At 43.9% G+C, this 21,597-nt stretch overlaps 1 protein-coding gene and 1 long non-coding RNA gene across 2 annotated transcripts in view; one reads left to right on the forward strand and one right to left on the reverse strand.

Moving 5' to 3' along the window:
- The window catches only part of LOC105738832, a 303,739-nt gene extending 296,036 nt beyond the window's left edge, over nucleotides 1-7,703 (reverse strand). The window contains exon 1 of the long non-coding RNA XR_004027510.1: nucleotides 7,367-7,703. This is a non-coding gene — a long non-coding RNA (uncharacterized LOC105738832). The remainder of the gene's footprint in view (nucleotides 1-7,366) is intronic.
- ADAMTS9 (ADAM metallopeptidase with thrombospondin type 1 motif 9) overlaps nucleotides 4,714-21,597 on the forward strand; it is a 174,705-nt gene continuing 157,821 nt past the window's right edge. The window contains exons 1-3 of the mRNA XM_003273663.4: nucleotides 4,714-5,165; nucleotides 5,738-6,138; nucleotides 11,324-11,486. Coding sequence (XP_003273711.1) covers nucleotides 5,051-5,165; nucleotides 5,738-6,138; nucleotides 11,324-11,486 — 679 coding nt within the window. The 5' untranslated portion in view covers nucleotides 4,714-5,050. The remainder of the gene's footprint in view (nucleotides 5,166-5,737; nucleotides 6,139-11,323; nucleotides 11,487-21,597) is intronic.

Below are 21,597 nucleotides of genomic sequence, written 5' to 3' on the forward strand. Positions count from 1 at the left end.
GCCCTTGTGTACCTTAAAGACTAACAAAGGATGCCAAAACACAACACGTGTGAACCAAACTAGGAAAGGGAAAATTCTGGACTCAGGGAGCATAAAGCACTCTGGCACGACTCAAAATACTCCTAGAGTTATCAGATTCCCTCCTAGTTAAAGATGCCATATATTTAACAATTGTCTACATCAAATGTGCACTTTTAGAAAATAATAAAATTGTATTTGCACACATTGTGTTGCTAATTTGGCTGCAGTTTAGAAGTAGTTTGGATCAAAGCTAGAAGTCTAGCACTTCTGAATTCCACTTGTAGTTATGATGTTGAACCCCAGGTGTGAAGCTCTCATTTCAAGGATAGTAGAGGGAGGAGAAAAAGGATTTGAAGCCCTAAGAATACAGTCAAAGGAAAGATTAGTGGGATTCATATGGAGTTTTAAAGCCTGAGCAATAATGTGAGTATGGTCTTCTAGAATGACAAGTAAACAAGGAGCTCCTGGTGAGTGAACAGGCTGAAGATGGGATCACCTTCGTAGAACTGCTATAAGCTGGTCCTGAGCTATACAGAGCCACCTCCAAAGTGGAACTACGACTTTCAGAGTAGGGTCAAGAAAAGCTAGTTAGAACTTTAGATTTAGCATCAGAAGAAAAAATGATGTTCTTACAGATGGTATTCATCAGGCCAAATACAAATGCTGAATGATGAAGATCAATTAGGTGAAAGTCTTTATGTTACTAGGCTGCTCTGATTAATGGAGATCACAAGCTTTGGAGGTAACTGGACCCCAGTGTAAATCCCAACTGCACATTCTGGCTCCATAGCCGGGCAAAGTCACTTAATTTTGCTGGGTCTTATTTTCATCGTAAGTAAAATGGGGAGGGTAAAACCCAGATGGCAGGATAGCTATGAGGATTGAATAATTAGCACAAAGAACTCAATGAAGGGAATCTACTGTTATTATCAATAATGATACAAACTACTTTCTCTACACTACCTGTTGCTTGAAGTCAGTAGTTAGAAGACTTTTAAAAAATACGCTAAGGTCATTCACTCACAGGGCAAACAAAGACAACAGAGTTTCTACCCCCTGCAGTCTGCAAATAGGAAACTGGATCAGAGAGGGCCTAGTACACATGGTCTGGAACACAGTAAGTACTCAAGAAAAGATTCTCATTATTATTATTCAGACAAAAGATTGGAACTCAAATTATTTAGTTAGCACAATTGTCCTTTTCATTTCTTGTGATGTAAAACACATCTCCCTAAGATTCTTTAGGCCCAAGGTCACAGAGCTCAGCCAGCACCAGGTCCCAGTTTGGTGATTCACTCACCAGAATGCAGTGCTACCAAGTACCAGGGGCTTATCTGTTCCCCAAATCACCTGACGCTGCTGACCACTCAGGAAACTATTCACTTGAATTCTGGCTCCTGGGCCCTCCCTACCATTTGGGTGTGGGTTTCCCCTTTCTGTGGAAATTGATGGCTTTGCTTCAAGTCTCCTTCCTGCTGTTTCCAGTGGCATTGGGCAAACACAGTCATTGTGATGTCATCACTGTCATTTCCACTGGCCAGATTATCTCTCCCTAGTGACTAATATCAATCATCACTCCTCTGAGATCTAATTTTCATAAAGAATCAGCCAATGAAGGCTTCCACTTAACCTACAATACCATTCAATTCCAGTAAAGTCCCAAGAAGAAAACGGGCTAAAAACTGTCCCTCCATTAACTCCAGGTGACCTTGAAAAGGTTTGCTTCTTTCAGAGCAGATTTTTATGAGGGGCCAATTTATTTTATTTTATTTTATTTTATTATTTCTTTTCTCTTTTTTTGTAGAGACAAGGGATTGCTATGTTGCCAAGGCTGGGTTTGGACCGCTGAACTGACCTCATGCAATCCTGCCACCTCAGGCTTCCAAAGTGCTAGGATTACAGGCGTGAGCCACCATGCCTAGTCTTAATAAGTATTTATTGAATACCTACTATGTGCCAGATCTCTTCTAACTGCTGAGGGAAAAGCTGTGAAATATCAATGAAATCGCTGACATGATTATCATTAAATACTTAGCATTAGAAGAATAAGAGAGAGCTAAAGAAAAGTTATACATAGAATAAAAGCTTGAGGCAATTCTCTGAATGATTTTAGCCATTTTCCCGCAAAGCAACCCTCCAAAAATCTAGCAATGCTTCTGATTAATCAGTTATTCATGACATATGATAATAGTTATGAACTTGGATTGAACGACTGAAACGGAGTTTGAATCTTGTCTCTCGATTACTGGATTGAGGGGGGTGAAATTATTTCACTTATTCAGATCTTGGTATCCTTCTTGGTAAAATGAGATTACTGACACTGACTTCCTGAAAGAGCTGTTTTGAGAATTAAATTAAATGCTATATGTTACTCCATGGTAAGTACTGAATAAGGGTACTTATTTAAACAAAGAGTAATTAAGGTTTTTGCCTGACTTGCTTAGTTAGCTCAACTGTCCATTTCATGTCTCACGATTTAAAAGACATTTTCCTAAGATTCTTTAAGACTTTTTTACAGATGTAAATGCAGAAGCCAGCTAATACACTGAAGAAAAGATGAGCAGACTCACTAAGGATAGGAAATTCAGAAACCTAGGCTCTTGGTGACCTCAGGAGGTCACCAAGAGATATTTTGTGTTTTTTCTGGCCTATCAGCTCTTGTGGATCAGCTTTTTAAAACTGTAGACAAAGTTCATTCTTCAAGCAAAGTCCTAGAAAGAAAGCAAAGGAGAGAGAGTACACAAAGGAGGCTTCTGTCCCTACATATCGTAATTTCTATACCATTAGTTAACTTCTCTTTGTCAGGAGGGATTTGAACTGAAAGAGAAAAAAAGATTTAATGGGAAATACTGGAAAGTGCTGTATTTTTGAGTAATTTTACAATGGAAGTGCTGGAATATTTTCCACAGGAATCAGCCAATAGATTGATTTCTTGATATTTTTCTGTTCCTTACGAAATTTTCAGCAACTCCCAGACACTGTGATTGTGGGGAATGTTATTATAATAAAAAGAAAGATTGTGTATTGGAAGAAACGTATTTTAGTGAATTAATTTGGAGGTTCAAGGTTTAAATGCCATTCTCTAAAAATCTCTAATTGTGCACAATACAGGTGTAATTTTTCCATCCTTACATTTTATATACCCATTATGAAATTCCAGTAATAAGACCATGGTAACATTATCAATTTGGGGTAACAATTATTTAGCAAATTCGTCTTGCCAAGTCATTTTTACCCTTCACCGGAAGAAATATATGTGTTAGTATCTCAAGAGTAGTTGACATTGCTAGCATATTGCGATTTGGTTCCTGGTGTTGGCAATCTTTGGTATTTCTAGTCCTGAGTGCCAACCTACCACGCAACAGAACCTCAACCCCCGTTCTAGGATACTTGGGAAAATATATATTTGTTAGTCATATATTTATATATTTTTAACGATATTGTCATGTCTTTCCTCTTGAAATTAACATTCTATCTTCTTGAGGGCTGGTTAAAGAAAAAGCGCCACTGAACCACGCAGGATTGAACAATTCACACACACACACACACACACACACACACACACACACACACACACACACACACGAAGGTGTAGCTTGAAGCGCCTGCTTTCAGTCTTTCTAGTCTTTCCAAGCATCTCTCAGGCTGAAAGCAAGCGGAAGTGATTGAGAAATCCCTCCAGGGACTGGTGCTTCCCACAGGGATCTACTTTACACTCCATCCCCCCTTCCCCTCCCATCTCTAAACCCCCGCATAGTGAGGGGCGCCAGAGTCCCCGCCCCTTCTCGCTGCCAAAATTTGTTCTTAACCTGTTTTTGGGCAGGGGACCTAGCGAATGCTATGAACCCTCCATGAATGGTGACAGAGGTTGTTGGAAAGCACAGCTTAAATATTTTGCGAAATTTTCAAGAGACCACTTATTCGAAACACACTCCGACCTGCAGGATTAAGAACCCCATTTCTAAAACTCTTGACTTGGGGCGATTAAATCGAGAGCGGAGCTTAGGTGCCAAATCTCCACCCGAGTGAAAAAGTGTAGGAAGGGAAGGCGCTCCTGCGCTGGGCCACTTTCACTTGTAAGAAACCAAAAGAAGGGGACTGGTGGCAAGAAATGGGGACAGAAGAGAAAGGAAAGGAAAAGGAGAAATGTGAGAAACAGAGGGACACGGTGGGGCGGGGAGAAGACAGACATCACAGGGGAAAATGGGGAGAGGGGACAGAGTCCGAGAGGCACAGCAGCAGAGAGACAAGGGGGAGGAGAAAAAAGAGACTCGGAAGGGAGGAGAGAGAGGAGAGGAGAGGAAAAAGACGAGAGGGGAAGTGGCTGCACGCGCGCCAGGAAAGGGAGAGAACTTTCCCTGCTTTCCCTCCCCGGGGCAGGGAATCTCAGAAAACCCCACTTCAGCGAGGTGGCGGGGACCACGAACAGCTGCCCCGGCGCTGGTGACGCCTCTGGCCTCCGCTTCTCGCAGCCGGCAGGGCCTCCGGCGGCGAGTCCCGCACGGGCCGGCCGAGGAGGGGACATGGTCTGGAAGGAGGCGGTCCCCGTTCGTCTCGCTTTCTCCTCCCCTCTCCTCCTCTTAGAGGCGTGCACCGGGGGCATTTGAGAGGCTGTGGACCCGCGGCCCCCCCGCCTCCGCCCCCCCAGCCCCCCATTCAAGAAGCCGCTCAGCTATCCCGGCCAGCACAGGGCGCCCGGCGCGCCTCGGAGCGCAAGTTCCTCGCCTTCTCCTGCCCGCTCGCTGGGCATTATGCGGCCAAGCAGCCGAGCCCCAGTCCTCCTCCTCCTCCTGCTCCTCCGGCTCCTCCTGCGGCCCGAGCGGCTCAGCTCTCGGCAGGCGGCGGCGTTGCTCAGCCGAGCGCAGACGGGACCCTCGCAGCGAGACCTCAGCGACTCCTAAAGTCAAAAGTTGGCGGCGGGCGCCGGGCTCCGCGCGCTCTCCACGGCCGCTGCCTCGCGTCGCCGCCGCAGCCAAGGAGGGCAGGAGGGAGGGGGGTGGGGGCAGCGGAGGGAGGGGTGGGAAGCACCATGCAGTTTGTATCCTGGGCCACACTGCTAACGCTCCTGGTGCGGGACCTGGCTGAGATGGGGAGCCCAGACGCCGCGGCGGCCGTGCGCAAGGACAGGCTGCACCCGAGGCAAGGTAACCAGGCTCCGGCCCCCGGGACCCCGCCGGCCCCGACGCCGCCTCCCGCTCCTCTCTCCCGGGCAGGGGCACCCCGCAGCGGAGGCCTCTCTCCTTTTCCTAGAAAGAATTATCTCCCGCTTTGCAGCCTCTCCCTTCTTTGGGTCATCCCCAACCAATGGCTAAGGAGGGACACTATGGAAACGAATTTAGGCAACCCCCCTACCTTGCTGTTGCCAGATATATCCCCATCCCCACTCCCACGCCGCAAACTAAAGTAACTTAGTAATTGGGGGCACCAGATAGCGTCATGTTTTATTTTATTCAGGTTATTTATCAATATCTGAAATCATATCTATTTTGACTTGTTAATTGTCTGGCCCGGAATAGTGTATCCTCAGCACCTAGCACAGGTCCTGTTACTGGCACATAGTAGGTGCTCAGCAAATATTTGTCCACTGATTAAGGGTGAAGGGATTGACTCGAATGGGCTGGAAAATAAGGTCAGAACAAAGTCCCCACCTTCGTTTTAAATTAAAGCTTAAGGAAAAATGAATTATTGGTTCATATACCTTTGCTTCTCTCCGCAGTGAAATTATTAGAGACCCTGAGCGAATACGAAATCGTGTCTCCCATCCGAGTGAACGCTCTCGGAGAACCCTTTCCCACGAACGTCCACTTCAAAAGAACGCGACGGAGCATTAACTCTGCCACTGACCCCTGGCCTGCCTTCGCCTCCTCCTCTTCCTCCTCTACCTCCTCCCAGGCGCATTACCGCCTCTCCGCCTTCGGCCAGCAGTTTCTATTTAATCTCACCGCCAATGCCGGATTTATCGCTCCACTGTTCACTGTCACCCTCCTCGGGACGCCCGGGGTGAACCAGACCAAGTTTTATTCCGAAGAGGAAGCGGAACTCAAGCACTGTTTCTACGAAGGCTATGTCAATACCAACTCCGAGCACACGGCCGTCATCAGCCTCTGCTCAGGAATGGTAAGTGGGCGCGCGCCACCTCCTCTCCCCTTCCGCCTCCTCGCCCGCTTCTGGAAGACTTAATTGCCCTCTAAGCCTAGAGACCCTCACTGTGGCGAGGCTCCGCTCCTCTCCGGCGTTAAATATCAGCTAGAAACTCGTATGGTTTGGGTAGCTAGCTCTGTGCGTGCGCGTACACTGGCGTGGAGCGCACACACCCGCCCCCAGGGGCTTCTGCATGTTTCAGAGCTTTCTGGAGTTTGGACTCGGTTCAGCGGCGCGTTGCCCAACGCTGCGAGGCGGCCTGGAAGTCAGTTTCCAAACTCGGAGAAAGTTGCTGGAGTTGCGGTTCCCGGCAGCAAACTTGGCCACCCGGGAGCGGAGCAGCTGAGCGCAGGGCGGACCAGACTCCTTATTGGTGCGCCTTGCATCGGGGATGTGGGGCTGAGGATCCCCTGCCCAAGGCACTGGGAGTTCCTTCAGTGTGTGTTGTGGAGGGCGGTGCGGAATCTAGAGTCCCCGCTTTCTCTCAGGGCCTTTATTCACGCGCCAGGAACCCTGAGGCTGAACTGGATTGACAGGGAGCAGGTCCCGTCCCAGGAACGGAAGGGTGGGCCGAGGGCTCTGGGGGCGGGGGAGAAGGCGGAGCCTACTCCGGACGCTTTGAATTGGGGTGGAACTGAGAGGGGGTGCAGCGCAGTCCAACTCTGCACCCTACTGGCGGGGTGGCGGGGAGAAACGGGATAGTGGGAGACAGACTGGAGAGGATGTCCGGACGTGATTTCGGTTCCTCTGGGGTTTCTACTACTCACGGGTTCCCGGCAGTGGAGAGAGGGAGCCTGCGGCGCACGTTTCCCTAGGGACTGAGGCAGGGCGGGGAGGCCGCCGCCTTGCGCTGCCAAATACGCATTTAGCAGGGAATCCACGTTGGTTCCCCGACTCTCTGCCGACCCCTGCATGTGCCCTCCAGTGGATCTTACAAGGCATCTGCCCCCCACTTCTCCACGACATTTAAGGAGTCGCTGCGGTACGGTTCTGGCCCGAGCAAGGGTGGTCCTTGACTTTCCCAAGCGACGTGCGTTTCTGCCACGCGCGTGTGACGCAGAAACTTTCCCGGGTCAATCTCTCCCAGCGCACGGCGCTGTAGGCGCAGTGGGGTCTTAGGCACTGTGCCTGGTGATGCCTTTACTCTTCCCGAAGCACCCACAGCCCCTCCCTCCCTTTTCTAAGTGGGGCCTTGGATACTCACCCCCGGACACTGGGCTGCTCCATCATTGCGCTGTCGTTCGTGGGTCTTAAAGTTCCCAAGCGCATCCTTCCTTCTCTGCCTTTCAATGGAAGGATCGGGTGGAGAGCGTGGCAAGCCTGAAGCCTGGGAGGGAGTAGTTCTAGCCTGCTGGGATTCAAGGAAAGGGATAAATCCCTTTAGCCCCCAGCAAAGCGCCAGGAGCCGTGGCTCCCGAAATGCGCTGTCGAGATTGTTTGGGGGTGGGCGGAGACGGCAGCTTGGCGAAGTGGGAGGGGGTGCTGCAGTGAGTCATCGCTGCCCCAGGACCTAGGGCAAGCGCTCTGGAATCCTTCGGGTCTTTGAAAGGTTAAGGCTCGGGTAGGCAGAAGTCAGCCGTCTGAGCCGAGAGTCTGGAGTGCCCCCAGATTCCAAGATAGTAACCCCAAATTCCAGGACCGTAGGGATAGGACTGCGTGTGTACGTCAAGTTTGTAAACAGTCTTTACTCCTCCTCTCTCCCCGCCTCCACACCCGCTGAAGCCTAGTGGCCCCAGCAGTTGTATAAATATTTTACTGCGCAGGACCTTCATTTTCATTGGCAGTTTTAGGTGGTAATGCGCACGTGGTTTCTTTGGGAACTGAGGACTAGGGCTTCAGAAACGACTACTTGGGCTGTGATAACCTCATTTATATTGCGTTTAATTCGCAGTCTGCCTCTTTTGGGGAAAAGGGCCCTAATACATCTTAAAGATATGTGTTCTGGCTCTTCGTATCTTCAGCCATTAATCTAGCTCCCAAACCCCTGCCCCTTTGTCTTCCTTCTGGAAGTTATCTCCTCCCAAGACTTCCCCTTACCACTTCTGCAGCAGTGGCATCATGATGTTGCTAGTTCTTCGCCTAGGAGTCTTCCGGGAAATCTGGAAGAGTCTACCAGAGTCTACCAGATTTTGGAGTGGGCCGTGCCATCCTGCCACCCCTAGTTAGTTGTCGGTTTTTCTGAATTTCATCTGAGATGGGTCGCCCACCTCTCCTGAACATCTTTACCCTAAATCTATCCCCCTTCACTTTTCTCCCCCTCTCTCCTTAGGACTGATGTCTAAGAAATATTACACTGGGCTTCTTCTCCAGTCTTTCTCCTCGATCGCTAACTCCATTTGGCATTTAAGACTATTTACAGTGCACTCACTCACATCCACATGTCCAGTCTCAGCTCCCAATCTTTCCTCCACAAATCCTGCATTTCAGGCCATGGGTTTTACACTGCTTTCTCTGCACCCCACCCTCAATCCTAGTCTTCATTGCCTTTGTGCCTTTGAACTTGGTCTTGTCACTCATCTCCACATGCTCAAATCCTACCCTTCTTTGGAGCTGTATATAATTTACATCTCTTCTTTCCCAGAAGACCTTTTCATAGTTTCCCATGTTGATGTCATCTCTTCCCCTACCCCTTCATAGACACTTCTGAGAGTCTCTCTTATGAAGCTTAGTACGTTCTCCCTTGTATCAAGGTTCTTGGTATGTATGTTCTATCCTTTTCCCCTTGGCAACAGGGTCAGCATCAACTTATTTTTCTCCTATATTGGAGCTTTGTGTGTTGTACATACTTAGTATATATGTTTGAATAAATAGTCACCTTAACCAAGAAAAGATAACTCTTAGGCCCACCTTTGTGAATCAACAGCACAATTAATTTTGGCATCATATTGATATGATTTATTGAGCTCTTACTATTAATGTCTGCCTGGCACTATTATAAGTAGTTTCCATATGTATTATCTCATCCAAATCCTCCAAGAACCCAATCCTCAAAACAACACATTTTACTGACAAAAAAAAATCTGAGACTTTGAGAGCTGGAGACTTGCTCAAGATCTCACAGCTGGTAAGTGGCAGGGTTGGGATTTCAACCGGGTCTTTCTGATCCATGCGCTTAACCATAGACCAGAGACTGATCCTGTTCTCCTGAAGAGAACCTCAGGGTTCTTTTATAAAAAGGCACAGGACTAAAATCAGGTTAGACTCGGTGCTGTCCAGCTGCTTCTGTACAATTGAAGGGGAATTTGGGCCCAATCACTTCCTCTTTCTGTGTCTTGGTTTCCCCATTCACCAATCAAAGGTGGCAAATCATCACCAGCTGAGCTCCCTGGCTCTTTCCCAGGACTCATGTGTCTGATAGGCTTCATGTGTTGTGATATGCTCTCTGATTTGTGCTCAGAGAACACCAGAGTTGTGTATTGAACACAGGCAGAGAATAAATTTATTAAATCACTGCTTCTCTGGCAATTAGCTACTCTGTCTCTTAGTCTGACCACACCTGAGCTGCCCTTTTCTTAAACCAGGGGCTCATAAATCATGTGGAGAGCTTTTAAAACAAAAAACAGAAACATTCTAGATCCATCCCTAGAAATTCTGAATCTGTGAGTAGGGGGTAATGCCCCAAATCTAATTTAAAAACAAAAACAGAAAACCTTCCCAGGCGATTTTGAAGCTAGCTGTTTTGGGGACCCAATGTCTTAGCCTGGTGCTGCTCATACTTTATCATGCGGAAGAATACCCTGGGAGCTCATTAACATTTCAATTCTTGGGCCCTACCCCTGGAGATTTTGATTCAATAGATCAGATTGGGGTGGAGCACAATTATCTGAGTTTCTAATAAGCTCCTGGAGGATGCTGATGCGGATGCAGCTGCTGATGTTCAGGGAGTCACTTCTCCTGTGTCAATGGAAGGATGCAAGGCATCAGATTTTTTTTCCAGCATGGGAAATGGGAAAGTGGAGGAGAAGAGTGGAGCTTGATTTCTCCTCTCAAACACCACTCAGCAACTTGGCATGGGGAATTTTTCAGTGTTCTCGTAATTTTTAGTTTGGGTGGTTCAATCTTGAGGTATCATTTATCATTTGTAAAAACTTGGGTATGGGGGGTGAAAAGGAGCAAAAATGACTTGCAAGGTGCTTAGAATGATTAGTAAGAGCAAATTTTACCCTAATGGTTAGAGGCTAACACCGGCAACACCAAAAACCGTTCATAAGGTCTGAGCCTTTGATTTTGATAAGCACTTAATTATCATCTCATTTAATCTACACAGTGACTCTTTACATTCAGTATCTTTATCCCCAGCTGACAAACAAAGGAAGCTTAAGCTCGGAGTGGTTAAGGAACTTGCCCAAGGTGAATGGGTAGGTGGTGGTGCTGAAATTGGAACCTAGGGCAATCTGGCTTCAAAGCCTTGCAGGACATCTCTCCCCTATTTTGCAAAGGAAAGGGTTGGTGAGAGGATCATGTGCCAGCGTTACAGGTGGTAACACCTTGAATGCATTGTGACCAACATATGCTTCTTGAATTTGAATCAATGGGAAGACTTCAGTAGGCCAGCTTTTGCTGCTGGAGTGCATACTTGTCCCTAAGTTTCCAGGCTTTCTAAGTTTCCAAGACTCTTTCGACAGCCTGTAGGAATGATTGGAACTTGAGCTCTAAGGAAGTACTTCTTAGAGACAGATTTGGATAGCAGGTACAATCAACTGGAGTCAAATCAAGAATAAGTTACTGATATGACACTTTGGGAGGCTGAGCCAGGAGTTCAAGACCAGCCTGGGCAACATATGGAGACCCCTTCTCTACAAAAAGTAAAAAATTTAGCTGGGCATGATGGCATGCACCTATAATCCCAGCTACTCAGGAGGCTGAGTCGGGGGGTTTGCTTGAGACCAGGAGTTCAAGGCTGGGTGAGAGAGCGAGACCTTATCTCTAAAATAATAAGAATAGTAAATAACAAATAATTTTTAGAAAATATACTGATACGACAGAGAGTAGAAATAAACCACTTCTCCGCATATGTTGCAGCATTTTCAGTTGAAACAACCCTCCTGAAAAAGAGATTGGGTAAAATGACACCATCTCTACTTGAAAATGTTCTTTTGGTTTTTTTCCTCCCAATGACTGAGTTATGTTAAATCAACCTCCCTTCTCTCTTCATTTGCAGCTGGGCACATTCCGGTCTCATGATGGGGATTATTTTATTGAACCACTACAGTCCATGGATGAACAAGAAGATGAAGAGGAACAAAACAAACCCCACATCATTTATAGGCGCAGCGCCCCCCAGAGAGAGCCCTCAACAGGAAGGCATGCATGTGACACCTCAGGTATTTGCTTCTTGCTTAAGCGGAGAGCTCAGCTCTTTGAGATGGGTAAATTGCTATACTACAGAGATGTAGCTCTCTTTCAGTCTACAAAGTGCAACCGTATGCATTATTGTTTATTCAGTCCTCAAATGAGGTAGGGATACATACCCCACTGTACAGATGTGGAGACTAAGGAGAGGTTTAGTACCTTGTCTAAGGTGCACAGCTAAGAAGTTATAAAGTCAAGATTTGAACTCAAAGCAGTGACTCCATGCCCTCTATGGGCAAAGCCGCCTTTTCTGTTGAAGTTGCTGATTTTTAGGCTTAACCTTGAGTAATATTCAGGTCATGATAGTAGCACCCTCAGTCACCAAATGCTTGTATTTTTTTGGCATCTTCTGTTCATTTGGGTGTTTTTTGTTTGTTTGTTTCACCATGTTGGGTTACAGAAATGTCTTATAAATGGAAGTCACGAAAACATATATGTGTTTGTTGAATGTTTCCTATAAGCTTCAGGTTTGCTCACGTTCTGTGACTTAAGGAACTGTAGGAAGGTACCTGTACATTACGCTGTGAGGTACCAATCAACCAGTCAAATTCTATGTGACCACTGCTAGTCTCCTTCCATCCTGGCCAGATTCTTTGAGGTTTTGTGCTGACATGTTTGGCCATTGTCAGGGATATGTCATTCTGGGCTTCTGGGCACCGTGGAAAGCTTCTGTCTGTGTTTCTCCATCTGCAGTCTCGTAGCAACGCTTCACTGCCTCAGAAGCCTGGTTACTTTCTGCCTGATGATAGGTTATCCTATGAAATAATTCCTCAATTTGGTCCTGCATCTTAGGATGTTCGTGAAAATACTTAAAAAAAATTCTTGGACTTCCTGTCTCTAAAACTTTATCTTTCTTTCTATTCTTTATTTTTAAAATTGCTTCTCCAAATTAAATAGCATCTGAGGGTCTTTCTGGTATCTCCAAACAAGGCCTAAATTCAAGACCACCAGGGAGTTTCCTCAAATGCTCCCCAGAGGATCACTTACTTCATCTTACACCTGTACCAGATTGTTCACTGGGATAGCGTGTGGTGTCCTATTCTCTCCTGGAATTATTATTTCTAAAGTGAATCCTTTAATAAAAGATAACATTGACCATTTATAACCTACAAGTAGCCAAATTTAAGGGTGTAACATTGTAGGTCTTTTGGCTTTATCCCATCCCATCATAACAAGGTGGAATATAACTGAAGCACTCTGTGAGACTCTAAAGAGCCAAGGGATATGAGGAGTAGAGGGGCAAGTATACTTAGATACATCAAAAACAATAGTTTCAGCAGCAGGTATAGAGTCAAGACTGCCAGCCACCAGCAAGTTTAATGGACAGGACATTTATCACAGTTTTGACCGTGCTATTAAGACCACTGACCTAAACTTCTTGACTTCCCAAATCTGTATTAGCAAGTACACATTTTAGACATGTGTATAAATGTAAACATAACATGAAATGTATACACAACATACAGAAATGAAATTTGCAATTCCCCTCCTTCCATCTTATTAGTATATTATTCAGAAGACACTGAAATATTTTTTTCACTGATGAATTTATTGACCAATGACACTTCATGGTATTCTTCTCCCCTAAAGTGGCTACAGGTCAACATTTTTTAAAATGACTATTTATTATTGTTTTATTCTGTACATGCATTATGCAAAGCACTGTACCTGCACCGCCTTGTTTAATCCTTATCACAAACCTATGAGGTAGTTACCATTCCTAACTCCGTTGTATAATAACTGGAAAAGGAGCTGAGATTTACAGAGATGAAGTACTTTGCCCAAGATCTCATAGCTAGTCCACAATGATGACCCATGTTTCTCTGTCTTATTCCGTGACCCATTTTCTCTGTGCAGGAGTCTGTGTGCAAAAGAGAGAGGGGGCAGAAAGAGAAAGTCTTAATTAGTACTGTGATTCAAAAAAATCTTCAAGGTTCATTTTAAAATATTAATTATGCAAGTTAATGCACATTTGATTTCCTGGGCTGGAGGAAATGTCATTGTCAAAGCCTGTTGAAAACACAAAGAAGAGTGAATCTTAAAAATGTCAAGCTCGAAGACAATGAAGATGCCTTAGTTAAAAAAATAAAATAAAAGTCTATTTGGGTTCCAGTCGTTATTAAGGTTGGGGCCTTTAATTACCACCTTCCAAATCACCAATGCCAGTACTTTTAGTTTTCCTCCTAGTGTTTGCTTGCTCCTGACCAATATGGTGTGCCGTTCCTTCATCCCATGTGATGAACCAGGAGCCCAGCAGTTTTGATCAGCTCTTCCAAAGATTGCTGCTGGGCTGTGACACTCTGGTCTCTCTCTTCCAGCTACTTCTGTACCCCTTCTTTGAATTCAGATGCAGCTTCTCAGAACAGTTTAGAATATGGCACGATTCACCAGCAGGTATCAGAGGAATGGACCAACAGGTCAAGGACACCTCTGGAACCAGGCAGCCTTTGCACAGGGAGTGAAAGTAGGTTGAGGTGGGAGTAGTCCCTCTTGCCAGAGAGAAAAGGGGCTGCCTAGCAGTAGCAATCCATTCAGATTCAGTGATTCATCTTCCCTCCCAACCCCCCATCAAGAGCAGTGGTCGGTAACCAAAAATAACCTTTAGAAGTACCCTGAGAGCCTCATACAAATGCAGATTCTTTAAAACAAAACAAAACAAAACAAAACAAACCCCTCTTCCAGGCAAATGTGATGAAGCAAGAATCAGTGGTTTTAATAGTGCTCCGAGTAATTCAGATGTTTAGCTAAATTTGAGAGTCACTGCTAAAGTTGGGTTTAAGGCAGTAGTCATTATCTGTCACTTGCTGTTGGCACTGCTGTGGACATGACTTTCTACATCAGTGCTCTCCATGTCTCCTCTTCTCATAGGATGATAGGATATTGGAACTGGAGGAGTCCTTAGCAGTCGGGTCTAGGCCAACAATCTAATTCTGTGCAGATAAGGAAACTGAAGTTGCAGCATGTTAAGATGCTTCCTCCCAGGAGTGATATCCTATATATTCAACACCAACTCATTGGAACTTTCCCTAGCCTTGGGAGAGAGGTCTCCTGCTGAGCTCGGTGTAACCTTTTAGTTACCGGATCGTGGGAGTAGGAGCAGGGCAAGACACAATGGCTGTGACACTTTCACATGCAGATGGACTATGTCTTGGTCATTTCTGACTCTTGAGTATGCCTAATTTTCAAAAAAGGATTCTGAGATAACTTATGTTAAAAAGGGAAGCATAGGAGTCTACTGCAATAAAAACTTTATGGGTTTAGAAGAGTCTACAGCTCCGTTTCTTCATTCATGCGTGCATTTATTCAGTTAGCCATCAAGTCTTTATTGAGCAACTCCCCTGTACCAGGAGGAGAAAACCAGGAGCCAGGAACTGTCCGTATTCCTGCTGAGTTGTATGACTTCAAGCACGCTTTAGAATATAAAGTAAGAATAACATGTACCTTTCAAGATTGAAGTTAGGGCTAAATGAGTATGAAATAATGAAAGCTCCCAGGACACTGTTTATTTAGCATGTGATAGACAATCACAGAATGATAGGTTTTTTTTAAGGTTCATGAAAGTAGAAAACAAAACACCACAATGAGAAAAGGACAACTCAAAATACTAAAATTCAAAGCTAATAGCCTAGTGCTTCTGAGTAATCATGAAGGGTTTTGGGGACTTGCCCATGGTCACCCTGCCAGCTAGTAGCAAGGCTGAGGGTGCTTTCTGTCCCCTTGTTTCCTCTGTACCCAATGCAACATTTAAACATTTTCCTTCTTGCAAGTTTCTCTTGGCCCAGTGGCTGCCCTTCCTGATTGTCTCTGTTTTGTCATCACTGGTTATGTCTATGCGTATACATTTGGGCCATTTGAGAGTCTCTGCATTTCTTTGTCTTTTCATCCTATTTGTGAGTTCTTTAGGGTTCACCATGGGAAGTGGGGTGTCTTCTCTCCCTGTGGCATGCCCTTGTGACTGCAGTGTCCTTTACATACTGGGTCCTCAGTAAAATTCACTGTGCTCACTGCCTGCTAGCCCCACACAGCAGGGGGACAAGCAAAAGACCTATTGGAGCCCTTTGGAGAGTGGCTTGCTTTTATAAGCCACTTCCTGCGGATCCTTCCCATTGCTTGTTTCCGGATGAAATCCCAAGTTCTGTTTCACAGACACTCTCTATTTGACCCTGAATTTTGCACAAGAGGATTTAGTGGTTCTTATCAGTGCTTCCTGGTAGGTGGGTGAGAGAAAGGCAGGGAAGAAGGCTGTTTTGTTTGCCTGGGCCTGGAAGACAAGTGTTTTTCTCTAACTCGAACTTCTCCCTCACCTTCCCCTTCCCATCTCAGCAACGCCAGGTGATTTTTGTTTCTTAAGGCATTTAAGAACTGTCTCCTCTGTGACCCATCAATGTTGTGCCTAAGGAAATAATCGGACAATTGTGTAAAGGTGTTCATGAATGAGAACCAGTACAGTGTTGTTTATTATAGCAAAAGACTGGAAACAGCCTAAGTGCCCTTTGGGAGGAAGATAGATCAATACATTATGGGGCAGGCATATAATGGATTCCTATGCAGCTGTTAAAAATGATGGCCTGAATTTATGTTACGAAACACAGAAATATATATTCAGTGAACAAGCAGGTGATAAACTAGTATGTTTGGTAGGATTTTTTTTTTTTTAATGATAAACTCTATTTGGGTACATGTGTGTAAACAGAATATCTGCAGTAAAGGCATGAAAATATTAACAGTGATTATTTATGGTTACTAGGAACATAGGCAGTCTTTACTTTCGAAATTTTATATTCTTATATTTTGTGACTCCTTTGCCATGTTTCTTTAATAGTTTCATAATCAGAAAATACAGATAAAATGAAATGGGGATAGTGGCATGGATTTATTTTGCTAGACCTATTGAACTTGTCACTGGAGACCAATAGCCAAGCCACATTTTGGTCTCTTAGGATCTTAGGACCTTAGAAGTGGAGATTATCAGTCCTTTATTTTCTTGGAATGAGGCAGTCTCAATAATCAGACAGATAAAAATCCTGCCTTGTGTCTACTTCTTTGGGACATCTGTGGCTGGTTAAAGTTGAATCTCCCATTCAACCCAGCTAAATTGCCTTGTGCCTGTTGGACTGACCCTGGTATTATTAAGATTTAATCTCCATTAGGCACTGGAGACTCTGTTTATCAATCCCATTAGAAGGTACCATCACTTCCTGATTGGGATTTCCAGGCTGCAGTTACAAAGGCTGGAAAACATAAGATGATAATTAAAGCCATCATCTGTTAGGCTCTTATGTGCATATGGGATCACTATGCTACACACTTTACACACATTATCATATGTAATACATTCGTCAGCATTGTAGGGTAGGTATTATTACCCCTATTTTACAGTTGAGAAAATTAGCTCAAAGAGGTTGAGAAACTTGTCCAAAAAGACACACAGCCAGGAAGAAGAGAGTCTGAGCCTTAACCCAATCTGTTTCCAATGTGCTATACTGTGGGCCAAACTGCATTGAAAACACAAATGGAAACTGCTATCTAGAAACCCCTTTTTTGGTTTGTTTGGTTTTTTGAGACAGAATCTCACTCTGTTGCCCAGACTGGAGTGCAGTGGCGCGATCATAGCTTACTATAGCCTTCAATTCCAGGACTCAAGAGATCCTTACACCTCAGCCTCTCAAGTAGCTAAAACTAAAGACATATGCCACCATACCTGGCTAATTAAACAAAAAAAAAATTGCAGAGACAGGATCTCTCTGGGATTACAGGACTGAGCATCATGCCTGGCCTACAAACCCCTTTTTGACTTCAGTTTTTGGAGCATCTTCTTTGACTACCATCTGATTTCCATTCCCTAGATGATACTAATAAGAGTTGACATTTGCTGAACATGTATTATGTGGTAGCCTCTGTTCCAGGCACTTTACATGGATTACATATTTCAATTCTTACCGCAAACTCCATTTTTCAGATTGGAAAACCGAGACACAGAGAAGTCCGTAATGTTTACTTGCCCAAGGTTATAAAGTTCATCAACATACCATTTTCTTCAGCCCTTATGTGCTGGTCTAGTTAGGGGATATTTTTTGGCCTCGGTATTGGTTTGACTGCATTCATATATGAACTATTTTTGCTGGCAGGAATTTTAAATGCCTGTCTGGAATTTGATTTGATTTGAGGAAGGCTGCCTGGTGCCTGAAATTCCCACCAAGACTCTAATGACTCACAGAGGCCTTGTGTCTGTCTCCAGCAGGCCTCTGATGGAGTGTACGCTTGTTACACATTAACCTCTTGGATCCCATTAATAATTTAGCATAGATTAGCTGATTAGATTAGCTGCCCTTCGAGTGGTACCCAAATGGAGTGAGAGACAGAGCTGGGGAGCAGACCCCTGAGGGGGCTTTCGGTAAAGCATTCTGGGGCAGCCTGTGGGTTCCAGGCAGTGACGAAAGCTTTGGCTGACTTCAGAATCCTGCCTGTGCCCCAAGCAGGTGAGTGGTTGGTGGCTAATTAGTGACTTATGCTAGGAACTTGTCTGCCTGCACTTTCACTACACACTTTCTGCATTCTTAGACCCTTTCAGCCTTGTAAAGATCAAGAACAGGCAGCATTTAAGGAAGTGTGTACTTGGCAATGTGGAAGCACATTATGATTATTTCATTTACTCCTGGAACAGTTCATGGGAGGAAGATGCTCTGATTATTCTCATCTTACAATTGAGAAAGCTGAACTCAGAGAGGTGGACAAACTTGTCCACAGCGTGCAGAAAGGGAAAAAGCTGGCACTGCAACTCAAGACTGATAATGAGTTTTTAAAGACAGTTACTGCCATTTGGGATTTGTGGTTTGAGCCTGATTTCCTTTCATTTTCCCCTTTTTGTTCTTCATCAGTGTTTATACATTTTTTTCTCTTTTTTATAGTCTTCAATGACTTTCTGTCTAATAAACAGTCAATATGAGCAATGACCTCTAAAATCCTTGGTAAATTATTAGAAAATCACTGTTTTAAATACATTAATTCTTTATTTCTTCAAATTGATCTACTGAATGGTACTTATAAAAATTCTGCTTTCTTTCTTTTTTAAAAAAACTTTGGTATTAATAATGCAGTAGTCCAATAAAGTCATTAAGAGGTAGTAAAAAAGAAACTTCTAATACAGGAATTGTACCTTCTTTCATTTGTTCCCACTTATTCATTAAATGTTTAAAAAAAATATCGTTTTGTTTTTAAAAACCATTTTGTTATGAACATCTTCAAGCATACATAAAGGTAGAGACAATAATAAAATGAACCACTATACACACCATGAATCTTAATAATGACTAAGATTTTTCTACATTTGCTTATTTTTCTTTATGCTGAGTATATTAAAGCAAACCCAAGATACCATCTCTAAATATTTCACGATAAATCTTTGAAAAGTGGGGATCTTTTCCTAAGTAACTGTAATATTATTAATATTTGATACGTAATATGTATCAAGTAATATTATAATTAACGTTTCAGCAAAATTAACAATAATTCCTTGATATCACCTACACAGTACCTATATTAAAATTTTTCTCATTGTCCCCAAAATGCCTTTTTACAATCATCAGTTAGATTGTGATCTAAACAAGGTCCACACATTGCCACTCATCGTTGTCTCTTAAGCAACTTTTTACTTTGTTGCTGTGATTGCTATTGTTAAAATTGCTATTTTCATTCTAGTTTGAGATTTGCTTCATGTAGCCCCTTTTCCCTTCCATTGCTCCTAGTCTTTGCTCCATCTTTATCATCATCCGGTCAGGCTGCAGTTGCAAAGATTAGAAAAGCAAGGCCAGCCTCCAAGGCCAGAGCAGGTACCCAGAGCAAAGCCCCTGGGCCATTAAGCCACTTCTCAGAGTGATTTAATTGAAGGGAAAAGGTAGTATCTTTGGGAGGTTTTTTGACTCCTTGTCTGAAGTGGCTTGATAGCACTCATTGTGATGTTCCTATCAATAGGAAGATCCTCAATTTACAGTGCCGTCATGCATAGGGTGTGTGTGACCCATGCATTCTTGTTAGGTAATTTCGTGAACATCACAGAGTGCACTGACACACACCTAGATGGGATAGCCTACCACACACCAAGGCTAGGTGGTACATAGCCCATTGCTCCTAGGCTACAGACCTGTACAGTGTGTGACTGTACTGAATACTGTAGGCAATTATAACATGATGTTAAGTTTCTGTGTATCTAAACATAGAAAAGGTACAGTTAAAAATTTAGTATTACGATCTTAGGAGACCACTGTCATATCTGCATTCCAACATGGACTGAAATATTAAACTACCTTTTCTATCCTTAAAGGATCTCCCTCACCTGTGTTTTGAAGCCCAGAAGGGCCAGTTTGCAATTAGGAATGTAAGGTGGCAAGTTAGGTTTGTACCTGAGATTAGGACTCATTGACATATGAAATATGAGTATTCCCCAAAACCTTTTTCGTTGTTGTTGTTTTGAGAGTCTTGCTCTGTTGCCCAGGCTGGAGTGCAGTGGCGCGATCTTGATCCACTGCAACCTCCACCTTCCAGGTTCAAGCTATTCTTGTGCCTCAGCCTCCCAAGTAGCTGAGATTACAGGTGTGCACCACCACACCCAGCTGATTTGCATATTTTTAGTAGGGACAGGGTTTTGCCATGTTGGCCAGGCTTGTCTTAAACTCCTGGCCTCAAGTGGTTCATCTGCTGTGGCCTCCCAAAATGCTGGGATTATAGGCATGAGCCACCATGCTTGGCCCCCACAACTTTTTAATTAAGCTTCTGGATCCAAAGACAGCCAGAAGAGCTGCCTGCTTTACACCTTCTGTGCCATCTCAGGACCTTTCCCTGTTTCTTGCTAATCATATTTTAGGGATTCCTGACACTTTGCTTCAGAAACCCATTCCCTGCTGAAGAAAAGGGGTGCTACAAGGGTGAATACTCAAAAATGTGTTCACCTTCATAGGAATCATCTGAAACTGGCTAAGATGCACATCTTTCTTTAGAAGGGACTTCAGAATCAGCAGAAGGCTCTGGAAGAGGGCCATCTAACTGACAGAGGCAGGAGGATTTTGGTGTTAACCTGAGAACCCTTCACACCTTTCACTTGAGTGGGCTGTCTTTTTAAAGTAAGACATGGCAAAGTTTCTTGAGTTTCTTCATATGAGGGGATAAGCCCACTTTGGTTAATAAAGTGCTATTTTATCATGCATTGAGGCTTAACATTTGTACCTTTGTATCTGCCAAAGATGGTTTCTTTATGATAATTGTATCATAAAAGAGTCCTTATTATAGCCATTTATGGCTGTGTTTTCTCATTTGACTTTTTACCTCTGGACCAGATATCTGCATGGATGTTCTGTGCAACTGAAAATCATTAATAAATAATCTGAATATCACAGAAAGAGCATGGGTAAATGCAAGATCTGATGTGGTATGCGCATGTGACTGAGTAGTGGGCTTTCAAAAGGAGCAAAGTCAAACGTGGGGCAAATGTTGGCACAAGTCTTCCTTTTTATTGATTCCCAATTCTTATATGACATTAGAATTAGAATGAGTGTTAAAAATGCAGTTGCTGTGTGGAAAAAGTTCAAGTTAATGTGATTGGCTTGAGAATTTTTCTGCTAATTTTTTTTATTTTTTGACAAATCTCTTTATTTTCCATTCGTGTTTCCTAGTGTTTTCCTTCCATTTTTCTATTAATGTATAATTTACATGCTGTAACATTTACCCTTCCTAGCGTATAGTTCTGCAGGTTTTGGCGAATGTATACAGTCGTAGAACCATCATGATAATCAAGTTATAGAACAGTTTTTGAGTGTCCTTTGTAATCAGCCCCTCTCCCCACCCCTGTTTTCTGTCTCTATAGTTTTGCCTTTTGCAGAATATATAAGTAATCACTAAGCACGGTGTGTTTGAGGTTCATCCGCATTGTTGCCTGTATCAGTAATTCATCCTTTTTTATTGGTGAGCAGTATTCCATTGAATGGATGTATCCCCATTTCTTTAACCATTACCCACTTGAGTGACAGTTTTTGACCGTTACAAATAAAGCCACTATAAACATTTGCATACGGATTTTTGTGTGAATATAAG

Source organism: Nomascus leucogenys, chromosome 21, assembly GCF_006542625.1.
Source record: "Nomascus leucogenys isolate Asia chromosome 21, Asia_NLE_v1, whole genome shotgun sequence".
Classification (NCBI taxonomy): domain Eukaryota; kingdom Metazoa; phylum Chordata; class Mammalia; order Primates; family Hylobatidae; genus Nomascus; species Nomascus leucogenys.